The 15,930-nt window shown below is 37.6% G+C and overlaps 1 protein-coding gene across 1 annotated transcript; it reads right to left on the bottom strand.

The window, feature by feature from the left end:
• Positions 1-1,099: 1,099 nt before the first annotated feature.
• LOC103940993 (protein SCAR3) lies at positions 1,100-8,778 on the bottom strand. Its single transcript, XM_009351209.3, has 9 exons — positions 8,286-8,778; positions 7,347-7,510; positions 6,597-6,720; positions 6,327-6,456; positions 5,756-5,823; positions 2,315-5,615; positions 2,101-2,196; positions 1,688-1,795; positions 1,100-1,586 (listed from the first exon to the last, which is right to left on the bottom strand). The coding sequence occupies exons 1-9, from the start codon at positions 8,438-8,440 to the stop codon at positions 1,536-1,538; spliced, it is 4,197 nt and encodes a 1,398-aa protein (XP_009349484.2). The 5' UTR covers positions 8,441-8,778; the 3' UTR covers positions 1,100-1,535.
• Positions 8,779-15,930: the final 7,152 nt, after the last annotated feature.

Here is a 15,930-nt window from a genome sequence, read left to right as displayed (position 1 = left end):
GCCAAGTGGCTTTAATCAAATGAAAAAGAGAGTCTTCTTTTCGTGTTTCACTTATAATATACTAAATATTGAATTCAGTGTGCCGGTTGGCTGCGGTGCCAGCCCAACACCAGATTAATTAATAAATCGTGTTCTACAGATATTTTATATAACATATATATATATATGTATATGTATCTTACATAAAATATACATACATATTATATATATATATATATATATTAAGGAAACTGTAGAGATATCATACAGATACGTTCTAGAAGAAAAGAAAGAAGGTAAAAAGAAAAAGGGCAAAGAATGGGGGACAAAAGAAAGAAGAAGTCGTCTTTTAAAAGTCTGATGAATTGGAAACGCAGTTATATGTGTTTTTAAAATTCTGAATCCGACAGGAAATTTACAGAAAGTTGATCTCAGACTACTACCCCATCTGCATGCATGTACTCTTTCTTATTTTGTATAAAATACTCGGTACTTTTCACGTTTCAGTTTCTGTTTCTGTTTCATTTTCATTAGTCTGGTTGGTAGTAGTTCAGCTGCACACGTAGCGTTAGTTTGGTATTCCTATGCTTTTAAAAAAACTGCTTTTTAACTGTAGAAATAATCAATTGTGAAATAATACGTCTAAAAAAATTAGGGCTTTGGGTTCTTGGCTGAATATATTAGACATTCTTTGTTCATATAATGTGATAATCAGTTGAGTGACAAGTCTTTTGCGATGTCATGTTAATTTGTGTTTAAGGTGGATCGTTAAGAGAAAAACGTTGCGTCAACCTAAACATGACAGTTATTAATGAGGTATTTTTTCCCAAACCCAAACACGTACAATACGATTATTAAACATAATACATGGTAAGGACACGATTTATCAGTTTAACAAGCATAGGTATAAATTTTACATCAACATGTCATTTCGTTTTCAATTTAAATAGGTTTTATCATATTATACAGTTTCTGTGGATCAAATACGGATTAGCAGGTTACACGATTACATAAACAGATTATTAATCGTGCTAAACAGGTCAAAAATTATCACGCAAACACAATTATGGCCAATGTCGTTTTAAAGTTGTGTTCTAAATTTGGCACTCACAAGAAAAAATGGTTTACTTAAACCTGATTAAAAGCAATTTCTCGAAATATAATCAGACAGCAACAATTTATATATTCAGGCATTTTATATAGGGTGGTGCTATCCACGCATCTTTTTTTACCTTTTACACACTTCTCTTAATTTTCGATTGTCGGATCGAATGAAATGAAGATGATCAAATGACAAAAATTAATATGAAGTGTGTGAAAGGTAAAAATGCGTGTGTGGATAGGACCACCCTTTACATAAATGGTTGCCTCAAATATGTGAAGGGATCAATCAAAATTACTGCACTGGATGGATACAAGATTAGCACCTACACTTAATTACAAAAGAAACTGAAGTTATTCACATATATATAACACAGCCTCGGCCCTCGGCCAAGTTTGTGAACTCCAACCAACAAGCGGATTGCTTTTCCCGGGATGGCATAGCCACGGTTGAATCAAGTGTCACTCCAGGTATCGTCATCGTCACCTTCATCGCTCCCTACAGCCTGATAAGTTTTGATAAATTGTCAATTTGGTTGCTGTGATGCAAATAATGAGAATGGACAAAAGGCAAGGGAAAGTAAAGAGACAGCGGGAAATGGGGAACCTGGCGAATGGCGTTTGCTTTCTCTAAAATTGCAGTGACTTTGACATTGGTGGTGGGTACTGGTGTGTCGGCTGCCTTAGCTGGTACTGTGCGTCTCAGGTTGAATGACTGGAAGGACGTAAGAAGAAACGAGCACAAAGTTAGCAATACTTTCTTTGTTAGTCTACTCTAATGTGGTTCGCAAGGTCACAAAGTTAGCAAAGCCTTACTACAAGATAAAATCAATCTATCAAGATTTAGTACAACCAGGCCTGCTCCAAGTAATAGAGCTTATATGGATCCGCAGCGGTAGAAGAGATGAGAAAAACCTCGATTTGGCACGTTTTACATATGAGTATGAAACGCTCCAGTACAAACACAAAGTGACTTGTACTTGGAAAGCAGCCAAATGACAAGAAAAAATGGTGACTCACCTTTGTTCTGATTTGTTGTAGGAAATCTTCTTTTTCGTCTATCCCTTTGCCATTTAGAGCCTGATCAGCTTCTTTCTGCCCATTCAAGTGCTGGTCCTGTTGCAGTTAGAAGAATTTGATAATCTGTCCTTTAGCAGTTTTCACTCCCCCGCTATTTCTATTTGAATACCTTTCATGCCTTAAAATAATAGGATTTAATTAAACAAAATGATACCTTGCGTTTCGGGTTAATGAAATCCTCATTCATTTGTTGTTGCTCTACTGGTGGCTTAGGTTGCTGGAGGGTGATAGACCCCAAAAGTTCTGCATTTAATGCATGTCGAAAACCTTCGATTGCATCTTGTTTTTCTTCTGTAACATTCGAGGGAGGTTTTGAAGCACGCCATTCCACTGGCGGAAGAGGTGGTGGTCCTGGTGTATAATCCACTGAACATCTCAAACCAGGGAGATCCTTTGGATCTGAATCATCTTTTGTTTCTTGCTGAAGTACAGGTCCCAAAGCATCGAAACTTGGAAGATCAAGTACAGGATCAGAGAGAGAATGTTCCAGACCATTCTCGGTGTGCACACTTTTACTTCCACCGTCACCATAAGTGGCATTATGGGATATTCCGCCCAGTTCTGGGGAGGTGGATATACATTCCTCTGATGAGAATCCACATAAACCATCATACAGTCCATGTTTATTTCTTTCTAGAGTTTCACTAGATTCCCATTGTTCAGAATTCGACTCCGAGAGTTGGCTATGACAATCATCAGATATATATGGAGATGATCTACAGAATGTGTCATCATCGGAATCAGAACCAAATTCATGCAAAGGAATAGCAGGTTCTGGGATCAACTGAAATGACTGAAACATGTCTCTTATGCTTTCATGGCTTTGATTGCCATCAGATAATTTCAGTTTGAGTATGGAAGTTTCAATGCCATCTACGGGATGGAAAGATATTTTCATATGTTCAAGTGGTGGTGACGAAGGAGATGAACCAATACCAGTTCCATGCTCAAACTGATCTCTGAAGGATGTCTCCGGAAATGCTTGGTACTCTACTCTGTGCCGCTCATTTTTCTGGTCCAGTACACCAGCATTTGAATAACTAGCAGGCTCAGATCCGTCATCGTGAGCCTGTGCAGCTTTTCTACCAAAACCATTCACAAGTAACCTACGGCCAAGCCCAAAAACCCGAGAAGAGCTTTCCTCATTCTCCTGATTCGCTTCATTGGAAGTGGATTTTCCATATGGAGCAACTGGCAACACAGTCCCAGGTTCCATCATATCACCAAGATTACGAAGCTTTGGATACAACTCAGTGGGTGAAAATCCGTTAGGTATTTTCTTGAAGGTGATGCCATCATCTTGATTCTCCGAGCATGATATGGAACATTTAGAACTCAAATCCTTATCATTACCACCAGCATTCTCAACCAATGGACTATGTTCGCATTCGTGCTCATCAACTACAAGCTTGTAAGCATGATTTGAGAGACCAACTGTCTCAGTGTGACTTCTGTTAGCAGAATCTTGACTTATAGGACTTGGCATGGTGAAATCAGGAGGTTTTGATGGCTCAAGTCCTAATAGGCCACCATTAGTCCAGAAATTTATGGAATTATTCCTGGAAATGTCAGCAGGGGATTCTTGAGACTCGTATAAACGGCTTGTGATCTCATCCTTCACATTTGTAGTTCCAGAGCCAGAGGGTGTTGAATTATTCCTGGAAATGTCAGCAGGGGATTCTTGAGACTCGTATAAACGGCTTGTGATCTCATCCTTCACATTTGTAGTTCCAGAGGCAGAGGGTGTTGAATTATTCCTGGAAATGTCAGCAGGGGATTCTTGAGACTCACATAAACGGCTTGTGATCTCAACCTTCACATTCGTAGTTCCAGAGCCAGAGGGTGTTGAATTATTCCTGGAAATATCAGCAGGGGATTCTTGGGACTCACATAAACGGCTTATGGTCTCATCCTTCACATTCGTGGTTCCAGAGCCAGAGGGTGTTGAATTATTCCTGGAAATGTCAGCAGGGGATTCTTGAGACTCACATAAACGGCTTATGGTCTCATCCTTCACATTCATAGTTCCAGAGCCAGAGGGTGTTGAATTATTCCTGGAAATGTCAGCAGGGGATTCTTGAGACTCACATATACGGCTTGTGATCTCATCCTTCACATTCGTAGTGCCAGAGCCAGAGGGTGTTGAATTATTCCTGGAAATGTCAGCAGGGGATTCTTGAGACTCACATAAAGGGCTTGTGATCTCATCCTTCACATTCGCAGTTCCAGAGCCAGAGGGTGTTGAATTATTCATGGAATCATCAGCAGGGGATTCTTGAGACTCACATAAAGGGCTTGTGATCTCATCCTTCACATTCGTAGTTCCAGAGCCAGAGGGTGTTGAATTATTCCTGGAATCGTCAGCAGGAGATTCTTGAGCCTCACATAAACTGCTTATGGTCTTGTCCTGCTCGTTAGTAGTTCCAGAGGAAGGAGATGTTGAATTGCTCCTGGAAATGTCAGCAGGAGATTCTTGAGGAATATATAAACTGCTTATGGTCTTATCCTCCAAATTAGTAGTTCCGGAGCCAGAGGATGTTGAATCACCACTAACAGATTCTAACCTTAAACCATAAAAAAAGTCAGCACTATTGGTGCCTACAGTGTGGTTTGGATTAGAAGGTTTGATGTCTATCTGAGGCATCTGCTTACGTGTAGGACTCTCTGACAAGGCTGAGTTTGGCAGATCTGTCGGCACTTCTGCTTCGAAGGAAATGTAAGATGTTGAAGTATGAAATTCAGAAGTTGGAGTTTGAAGGCCTGAACAATCAAGGCTAATGTCATGTACCCCGTATGGTTCTTCATTGCTGACAACAGAGGCGAAATGTTCAACTTCTCGTTTTGTTAGACAATCTAAATCGGTTTCAGATTCTGATTCAATGGTGTTAAGAGCATCCATGAAATTGTCTGGTTCACTTTCAATTTCATCAGTCTGGTTCCTGATCGAAATTGATTCCACAATGTTTTCATCAACAAAGAGGGCATCCATTCGCTCAACAGTTCTAAAGTTACCAGCTCCAGCTTCATGTGCATCCAAGTCATCTTTTGTTGGATGTATCTCTGTAGTTTCATCTATACCATTTTGTTGACATTTTGGATCCACTATCTCTGTTTTCACATCCCAGTTAACACAAGATGAACCAGAGGTAACTTGATCCTGTAATGAGCTTCCAGGAGAGTTATCACCGACCAATCCAGTTTGATCAGCAGGCGAAACAGAATCAATAGTATCATCATGTTGCACCAACTTAGAAGCAGGTGATTCCTTGGATTTATGTTCTTCGGCTTGCATGGAGGAACTTGGATGGGCAGCATACTCAATATATCCCGACTCAGTTCTTGAATCAAAAGAAATGGAATTGTCTCCCAAGTCAGATTTTAATGCCATGTCTGCTGTGGAGCCAGTTTGAGAAGATGAGCTTCGCCCATTTACAATGGGAGAAATATGTTGCATTCTGCATAGTCAGACATCTAGTATTTTAATTCCATTCAGTCAAAGATGAGAGCCATAAGTCACTTAAACATTATGAATTAATTAGAGAATTCCTCTAAGTATGTGTGTGTGTGTGTGTGTCTTTGTAAACATATAGGATACCTGCTACTGCGATTAGATGCTGATGCACCACGCAATACTTCTCCATTACGTTGTGATCCTCTTTTCTTCTGTCCATTTCAACATTTTAATTAGACAAATCCCAACTGGCAGAACCATTGAGGTACTTAAGAGATAGAATAATCCAATAAAGCATTGCATACAGATAGCAGAAAAACAAGCTCTCTCAAGAAGAAATTGTTAACAAATTAACAATGATAAAATATGCCTGCATCTATCTCTCTTAAGAAAACTTTGGAGCCCTACTCATCCACAATATTGCATATGAAAGCATAAGCAAAGTACGTTGAAATATGAAATACAAATTCTCTGCTTGGAATGGAGCACTAATGTCTAAGGGTGGGCAAAGATTTGGGATGGTTTAGGTTGCTCTCCAGTCAGAGAACTGACCAGGTCAAGGCTTTTCAAACCCAAAACCAAACCTAACATGGGTTGGCAATAACTAGGTTGCAACTTATGCTTATTTGGGTATTCTTTGATTCACTATCAAATAGCCACTTCTGATAACGGTTAACAGTTGCTTATTGTGTTTCCTCAAAACAAAGGTGCATACCTTGCTTCTTTGAGCTTTCCTAGATCTTCGGACTTTAACATTTTCTTCATCAAGGATAGCTGATGCTTTTTTGAAAAAGGTTGGATCTGAATATCTCTTCAAACAAGATCCTGGGCCACCAGTATCAAATCTGAACGGTAAAGGAAAGGATTCCATCATGTGACAGTTACTTACACTACTTGTATGCTAATTAAGCTAAATAAAAAAATTTATCCATGAAATGTAAGCCAATTGAGGTAAAGATAGGTAAAAAAAAGATTTCAATCATACCTGTCCAGTAAATCCAAACGTGGAGGATCCCTACATTCTTCATATGAATCCATAACAAAACGTGGCAAGTCATTGTAGATCAAATGATTTTTCTCATTTCGAATACGAGGATGCCACTCTATACCTGCAAAGCAACTGCTTTCTATTAATGATTCAATTATCAGGTTAATGACGTCACATCCATGGAATAAGGATTATAGAGTATATAACAAAATTATATCCATAATAAAGAATAGATGAAACAAGGTCAATCACGAAAGGTTCGTACAGAAGTAATCCCCTCAAAATTAACAGTCTATGTAATGCTGTCCCACGTGTAAATTTGCCGCTACGGTCAGTAGTGTTCTCCAAGGTTTCCAAGATAATTTAAATGCACGATTGTATATGGAAAAAATAACCCACATCTGAGAAAATTGCAGTTCTCTTGTTTACAAAACCATAAAAGAATACTTGCACTAAATATGAATCGACATATAATTCTATCTTCCTAGACTTTCTTTTAAGGATGATTTTTGGTTTCAATATCTGGTCCTTTAATGGTTGTCAAAACAAACTTATAATTAAATTTGTAATGAATGTAAATGGTAGCTAAAACTAGCCATAGGCAATTTCCTTTTTACATCATAAAATCACCAGTATAGAACTTTATGAGAAGAGAAGTTTGCACAGGAGAGAACTACATCTGTTGATACGAGTTGGAAATAGCTGGCATATGATATACAGCCATAGAGGTAGAAACAAAAGCCATACCACCGGTGTAAGCAAAATGTATGTGACTTGTTTGAGCAAGTACAGCCTTCTCGAGGGAAGGAAGTGCAGCTTCAATGTGTTGCACACGAACCATCAGTTTATGGCTTCTAGAAGATGTTGTCATCACTTGCTCTTGCAAGCCATGAAAGACCTCTGCTGCAAACCTACATATTTTAAGTTACTTTAGTACTGTTAACAACAGTTGTTATAAAACAATAATCACTATCTTCAACCTATTGCGTTCTACATTTCAAACTTGATCATCTATATCAAAGGTCCAAATTTTTGCTTCACAGGAACTGAAATACGGGTCCACTACTCTAAAAATATGAACATCTAAATGTCCCCAAACAGGCCACAAAGTAAAGTTCATTGGCAACTGGCAACTAAGTTTCTTTGACCATGATAAATTGTTACATTTTACCAACAGGAGCTACCACGAAATCTAGTAGCACCCCAAAATGACATTATGCTGAAAGTAGCTGCAACACAAAGCTACCATATTTTGCAATGATTTAAACACCATAACCCCAGAAAACTACAAAGATTCAGGATCCAGAGCTTTTCCAGAAACCGTCAAGTGCCTTAGGAAAGTGATAACTCATGCACCCCAATCCCCATATAGCGCAGTGAGGCATCATACTTAAACAGCAAGGAAAAAACAACAAACATTCAACTTATAATCCCACAACGTTTAATCTAAAAGAAAATGCAATTACCAATGATTTGTCAGCTAATTTCAAAAAATAATAACCATTAAGCAAAACCCAATTTGCCAAATTACAAAAGTTACCAAATTGCATTCACTGCAACCCCAAAAGATGTAAACTTTAGAGTGAATGAGCTGAACCCAGATGGAGAAACAGGCAGAAAACGGAAGAAAATGCAAAAGGGTAGCAAGAAATGAACTGCCCGGGTAAAATTGGAAGGCACACTTACTCGGCAAGATCCCCCAATTGGCGCAAGATCCCGACGAGGCCAGAGACGGCGACGCCGTCGAGCACAGCTTTGGGATCTTCTCTGTTCACCTCCTTGTACAGCTGAGGCTGCCCCAAGCTGTACTCGTTCCGCACCTGAAACCTCACCAGCGGCATCTTTTACTTCTTTCTGAGCTGATTTTCTCTTTCTCCTCAGAAAATCCGACCAAATGGTTTCATAGCAACAAAACAAGCTTCAAGCTTTACAAAGAACAATTTGCAATGAATGAAGGAATGTAATGGAAAGAGAGAGTAGGTGGAGAGATTGGAGCAGCTTAACTGCCGAGAGAGAGAGAGAGAGAGAGAGAGAGAGAGAGAGACTGTGATTTGTGAGTGTGCGAGTGTTTTTGTGTCGTTCGGAAATGAGAAAGGGAGAGGCGACATTGCCAACCCTGCAAGCCATTCTTTCGGTACAACGGACAAATCATTGTGTTCGCAGAGGGTCGAACTACCTAAACTGCCCTAATATCTTTATATAATTAGGCGGTGACTTGACCTTTGAGAACTCGGATGCGTTTCAAAAGAATAAGGGTAAAAGTGGAATTTCGATTGGGTTTTTCTGGTTTTGTATCATTTTCAATTCTGGCTACAAAAAAATTGTGTGATGGGAGGGTGGCTGGCGATATGAACGTGATATTTCCAAATGTGGATTGAATGGGCGGCAAATTAGGATTAAATGCTAATTATCTCAATTATAAGTTGTACTGTCCACAAAATTAATGATGAAATGGACTGCTGCACTTGCCATATTCACACTATTGAGTCATTAAATATGAACCACAGGGTGGTCAAATTCTAGGTTTCATCATTTTTTAATTCGATTTTTGACACTGATAAATCACACGATGGTGGTTAAAAGATGGTTGAAATATCTCTGTTACTTTTTCCGACCTCTAAAAGAGTGGATTGTTGCGACGAAGCCAGCATCTAATCTATTTTGAGAAAATAAACATTAACATGAGTTCATGAGTTATAGATCAACGTATAGTATACACTGTGTCTCAAGGGATTCAAATTCACTTGTTACAAAAGATTATTCCAAAAAGAAAATTAATGAAAGTGGTTTGAAAACTTTGAGTTTTAACGATAAGAACAAATTAAAGAGTAAAGTGAATAGTATCATAATCAACTTTTTAATGAGAAAATATGGTTTTTCGTTAAAGTAAGTAATACCAAGAATTTTTCGTTAAAGTTCCCAACAAATTTGGTGGTTAAATTCAGTAATGTATTTCTTGCATTGATGTCCTCTAGAACCTTCTCACTAATTTTCGAGTTTGTTAGCAACAACAGTCGCCCAATCACCCTAAGGCAGTTATGCATGTGACAACTGCCAATCTGTCACTAAACACTCTTTTTGCAACTTTACAGTGGCTAAAAAAACATAGCATATTTTTTCATTCAGTGATATTCTAATCTAATCTATTACAATTAGTAGGATTTAGAATTTCTGTACAAAGAGAAAAACACATTAACTTAATTAACTTGAGCACATTCAATTACGCCCAAGAGGATTCTAGCAGGATTCTCACATGATTCTCTTTGTGAGAATCTTTCAATCACATCCGTTTATCGTAAATCTTGCATCACAAATCATTGTAAATTGTTTTATTTAAAAATTGAATATAAACAGTACTTGACAAAAACTAACCACATGATATATGATAAACAGATGCGATTGAAGGATCCCCAAAATCCTCATAAAAAGAACCCAATTCTCTCTCCAAATCGCTACACCAGCTAGATTTTTTGTTTCTCCTTGTTTTTATGCTTATAATCGACCTAACTCTTTGTCCTTGGTACCCTAGAAATTAATTGTGCCCTTAATAATTGCTGATCAAAGTTTATATTTTCTTTTTTTTCATGTTCCCTTTAACAAGTGATGAGATGACCTAAGATTCTCATCCAAATAATATATGAACAAACATTTAGGTCCCCAGCTTCTGTCAGTCAGTGGGGTTGACTAGCCTCCTCTCAAATTTGGTGTGGTATTGACCTTCAGTCAGCAACCCCAGAATCTTAGTTAGCTTCCACTCCACCCCCAAAATAATGTAACGAATTGAAGATTTTTGTAGGCTTATTTAACCGAAGAATTATAAAACGGAAGAGAGAGAGAGAGAGAGAGAGAGAGAGAGAGAGAGAGAGAGAGAGAGAGAGAGAATTTGGTGTAATCTATGTTATCTCATCACCTCAAATTTGGTGTGGGATCGACCTTCAATCAGCAACCCAGAATCTTAGTTAGCTTACACTCCACCCCCCAAAAAATAATGTAACAAATGGAAGATTTTATTATTCAAAAACCATTTTATATTTATATTTTTATGAGTATTTTAGTATGAAGTTATGATACCGAGTCTTACTGCATTGCAGGTCATACCTAACCTAAAATATAAATGAGATCACGAGAGTTATATTCCATTTGAAGTGAAATAAATACAGATTACTACTACGGCACTGTCACCAAAGATAGTAGCGGCTTCGTGGCGGGGCTTCCACGCTACCGCCGTGAATAAACACCACCAACATTGGTCGCCGTTTTAGTGCAATGCTTATAGGATGAGCAGCGTGGCAGACCGAGTAGATCATTGATTCCAAAACATGCTTGCTATGATGTAGTACTTTAGGCAAGTATTTGCATAATAATTAATTAGGAATAAAAAAGAAAAAGTAAAGCCGGATATACTGCATGATTAGAGCCGTTGCTACGAGAGAATTATTTTCTTATTACAATTGATAAAATAAGGTTCATAATTCAATTATATTAAAGAGAAAATTGTAATAATGGTTCTTTAATTCTAATTTAATTGGAGTAATTATTTCTTGACTAAAAATCCGTGACTATGTTCTGCTAACTCATCAATACATGTTATTTTTGTCAACTCCGTCAAAATGAGTCATATTAGAAAAACCATTGCTACAATTTTGTTAAAGTTGTAGGACTATTACTCCAATTAGGTTAAAATTGAGGGACCATTGCTACAAATTTCTCATTTGGTTTTCCATATTTGTCCCTCAATTCAGCCTCACGTGCGTGATAGATGACTCATTTTGATATAAATTCTAACAGAGTTAACGAAAAAAACTATAACTGAATGTTTTGATGAACTAAGAGATCAATAATCACGAATTTTTAACTGAGAGACAATTGATACAATTTCATTGGGATGCCCAAAAACAATTTATGGTGATTTGCAGGTGACTCCTTTTACAAAAAGGAAAAACAGAGGAAGGAAGTTGACTGTTTTGTTTGTATACGATGACCATATGGGATTACAAGCAGGACAGTATGAGGTCTGCTGCATACCCAAGGGAGTGAAATTTAAAATTTGATGGTCCATACTTCATATGGACCTAGAACCTGCCAACCCCATCATGAATCATAGAGATTTTTCAGTGTATTCGAAACACGAAGTGGTTTTGAGCTAGTAAGCAAATGTTGTCTTTCGACGAGTGCAAATTGTTCTTGTTCACATGTCGATAACAATATTCTTCTAATTTTTAGCTCGTGAACTCTTCTAATAGTTACTCCCGTCTTTCAATTTAACTTCGAGTTATAGTATTGTTCTTTCCTAATCGTTTAAAAAAATGCAACTCAAGGTATAATTCAAGAACGGATCCAGTAGTGTTTGTAATATATTGAGGTAGGTAGCGAAGGTTTGTACTGGGACAGCCTGGTGCCGATCCCATCTTTGTTTCAATAGTTCATCTTGTCAGCATTCAGCTTTGTATGGACTGCAGATTGCAGAGTTGGTGGTATAAATATTTGCAATTAAGGGTTCTGGGTCCTCTATCCGTCACACGTGTATGTACACACGTTTATGACCAGTCTAAAGATGCCCTGCTCACATGCATGAATCATGGTCATCGTCAATGAACAAGTTTTTTACTCTAAAGTTATAAACTCAAAGTTTCAAAATTGTTTAATTTTTTTAACAATCGATACATGTACATGAAAAGATATGGAATAAATTAGTATCCAATTTGTCAAACACAAAATTCGAACTTTTAGGATCAAGACCGCTCGGAGCTCGAGAAACAAGCATGTGAAGGTCCTTTGAGGACCCTCTGAATGTATGCTAAGCATATACGGGAAGCACACAGCATGTCACATCCCAGCCCGAGGCGGATCACTTCCCGGGCCTGCTCCACCATCGTAGCACGATATTGTCCGCTTGGGCCCCGACCATGCCCTCATGGTTTTGTTTCTAGGAACTCACACGAGAACTTCCCGATGGATCACCCATCCTGGGAATGCTCTCGCGCGCTACTCACTTAACTTTAGAGTTCCCATAGAACCTGAAGCCAGTGAGCTTCCAAAGGGCCTCATGCTAGGTAGGGGTGAGAATATATATTTAAGGATCACTTCCCTGGACGATGTGGAATGTTACACAGCAGGTTGCATTGACAACACTCGACAAATTCTTTTGATAGCACTCATCAAATTGATTCGCCAAATGTCGATATTTGTTGACATATGCGCAACACGGTTAGACTAATGACAACAAACCTACTGAGTATTCGTTGAAATGCTTCCGTGAATAAACTAAAATTTGTTTGCGCACTTCGCTATGTTTCTATAAAAAAAAACTTGGACCTTAACATTGGGACCCCCAAGGTTCAAATCTTGAATTTGACACTGCCTCTCACTTACAAGTAAAGATGAATATTATTATACCACAGTACTAAGTGACATTTTTCTCTTAGATGTTGAGAAAAGCTAGAATAGATATACTTTTAAATAAAGAGTAATATTAACATGGCAAAGCCCAAAGAGAACATGGAACAAAAAGCAGGCAGAAAGAAACTCTCAAAGCACCCACAAACAAAAGGGACAAGAAACCCAAAACAAAGCCTAACCCACGCGGGAAGACGACAAGAAAGCATAAGGACCAGCAACATTCTAGTTATGGAGGACCATTATGTTAATGGCGGAGGGCTTAACATGCAAAGTACACAGCTAATATCAGATCATATTAGTGATCGACTGAAGAAGAGCAGCAAGAGTTTTTCTACAATTATTGAACATGTGGTTATTTCATTCACACCATATGCAATAGACAGTTACTGCAAAAGAAAGCTTTCTAACCACCACGGGAAGGAATTTCCCCAGCCAATGGGCTGCCACAGAGTCCACAAAAGAAGGACATGGAGGATGAAGCCAATGAACCCCAAACCTCATCAACACATGCTGCCATAGACCTTCGGTAAAAAGGCATTCAAAGAAGAGGTGGGAGTGACTATATTTTTAAATTTATTTGGTGCGACAAATTTATAGGATGCAAATAGAATTAACTTTGAAACAGTTATGTGTGGGCACACACAGTGCTATGTGTGGCTATCCATTTCAGAATTGGGCCGGCAAGTACTCTCCTTCCTTTGTTTTATGATCAATTTAGGAAGTTTGGTGGCTCCATATGTATCGGGGACCCAAAGCCACATTGCCTCTTTTACTGCGAAACTTAACTGAAACGGAGCCAAACCGTGTTAATGTGATAAGTTTCCGGTTTGACAAAATCATTACCGACATGATCGATTTAAGCTCTAAAACCGACTCCAACAGAGTCATTTCTAATGTAAAATTCCTGCGTATGATCGTTGTGTCACATTACTTATCTACTTAAGACATAAAAAAATTTAAATTTGAGCCACCAAAATGGACCCAACTTGAGATTAGGGCTGAGTTTGGTTCCATTTGATTCGGTTTTTAGCCAAAATCGAAAACCAAATCAAAATTACTATTCGGTTTAGTTTTTAAAATTTACTAAGGGAAACTGAATTATTCGGTTCCATTTTTTTGGTTCGGCTAGTTCGTTTCTCTTTTTTTTTTTTTAATTTCAGTTTTTATTTTATTTATTTTGTTAACGTAGAAATTGGAGAGAATGAAGAAAATAATATAGGGAATAATGTTTTCAACATATTTGGGCTTGAAGTTGGGTTTACCTAATCTTTGATTGAATTACCCAAATGTTTGACTTGGAATTGGGCTTAAAATTGTTAAATCTCATTCAGTTCAATTCGGTTTATGAACCACCAAAACCAAAAACTGAACCAATAATTTTTTATTCAGTTTGGGTTATTTAGTTTCATTTTGATTTTCGATTGGTTTGGGATTTTTAGGACGGTGCTATCTCCACACTCCTTTTTATCTTCTAAACATCCCTCTCAATTGTCGGTTATCAGATCGAATAAATTGAAGAAGATTAAAAGATAAAAATTAACAAGATGTGTGGACAACACCACCCTTAAATATTTGGTTCGATTTTTTTCAATTTTTTTATTTTTCGAGCCCAGCCCTATGTGAGATCCTTGCAGAGAGCCTCCTCGTGTGTATCCTGTACCTCCTTGGGATTGAGAGACCAACAAGTGTGACTAAGAAAACAAGGTTATTAATGGGCCTCTAATACCGAGCCTGCTCTCAATCTTAGGGTCGGCCCAAAATATTTTGGATCGGGTGGCAAACAATCGGGTAAATAAACTGACAGGTTAAAGTCAAACTCAAATTTTTAGGGTTTTGACCAGGATGTACAATCATAGAGAAGTTGGACAAGGAAATGGGGCCAATCACGTGTCCATGCTGTAAGGAAATTAAAAGCAAAAAAAATGGTAATAATTCGTTTGGTCGCAACCAAAAGCCACTCTTTTTTATGGGTACATTTTTGCTCGTCATACTATTTATTATTGTTAGATGAGTTTAAAATTTAAAATTTGTGTATACCAATTATATAAATTTTGAAATTTAAACTCATTTAACAATAATAAATTAGATGATGAACATTACAGTGACTTTTAACTAGTAATGTAAGCATTTGAAAAAAAAAAAAAATGGTAATATAAGCAAGCAAGCATCTACCTACCCCTAAGTTGATTTTGCTTGTCTTATAAAGCAACTGAGATTCAGTGCAAATGCAATACAAGCATAACCCACTTGCCTTCTTTCCATTTAAAATGACCCTCCTGCGCTGCAATTCACTATGCATCACACAAGTTTGATTGTACAACTAATTCTAATAAAATAGAGAAGAAACATAGAAAGGTTTGATTCTACCAAATGTAAGGTAAGGTAAAGGGTTGTTCTCATTTTGACATTCCCTTCCAATACTAATATGCTTATCATTACAAGACATGTGAGCGAGATTTGCAAATGACTATGTAAAAAGTGTCATGTACACATCCCTTTTATAACCTTTGAATGCTCATGTAGATGCATTTCTATTCTTTCCTATCTAACTAATTGCGATCCATTTCTTCACCACTTTGTCTAAATCCCTTGGAATTTGGAAGTTCTTCAACCAAACATACGCTTGTGGTGTGTTCAAAATCTTCAGATATGGACTACACAAATTAGATAGAGAAGTTTGAAAACAGGACGCATTATATATTTTTATAGAATCTATCATTTAAAAGTTATTTGTTTAGTGCATTAGTAGTGTTGAGTAGTAACTTTGTAATGCTTGAGCATTTACTGCATTTTTAACAATTAAATCTAAAGTTCCTCGGTACTTTGAAGTTCTTCGGTACTTTGAAGTTCTTCATCCAAACTTCGTATTAAGCTCATCAAGTTTACTTTGTATGAAGTCGATCAAGACTCAAAAGTCGAAAGTGTATTAAAA

Source organism: the organism of the source record quoted next, unplaced genomic scaffold (assembly GCF_019419815.1).
Source record: "Pyrus x bretschneideri cultivar Hongxiangsu unplaced genomic scaffold, Pyrus_bretschneideri_v1 Contig19, whole genome shotgun sequence".
Lineage (NCBI taxonomy): Eukaryota > Viridiplantae > Streptophyta > Magnoliopsida > Rosales > Rosaceae > Pyrus > Pyrus x bretschneideri.
The sequence above is the reverse complement of the archived record's forward strand: the minus strand, read 5'-3'. Positions and strand labels throughout refer to the sequence as shown.

Excerpts from the sequence above, each read along its gene's own strand:
- LOC103940993 (XM_009351209.3), bottom strand. The coding sequence starts at position 8,440 with ATGCCGCTGGTGAGGTTTCAGGTGCGGAACGAGTACAGCTTGGGGCAG. Across the intron at positions 6,721-7,346 it reads ACATTTTGCTTACACCGGTG|GTATAGAGTGGCATCCTCGT; the intron begins GTATGGCTTTTG and ends GTTGCTTTGCAG. Across the intron at positions 2,197-2,314 it reads TCATTAACCCGAAACGCAAG|GACCAGCACTTGAATGGGCA; the intron begins GTATCATTTTGT and ends TAACTGCAACAG.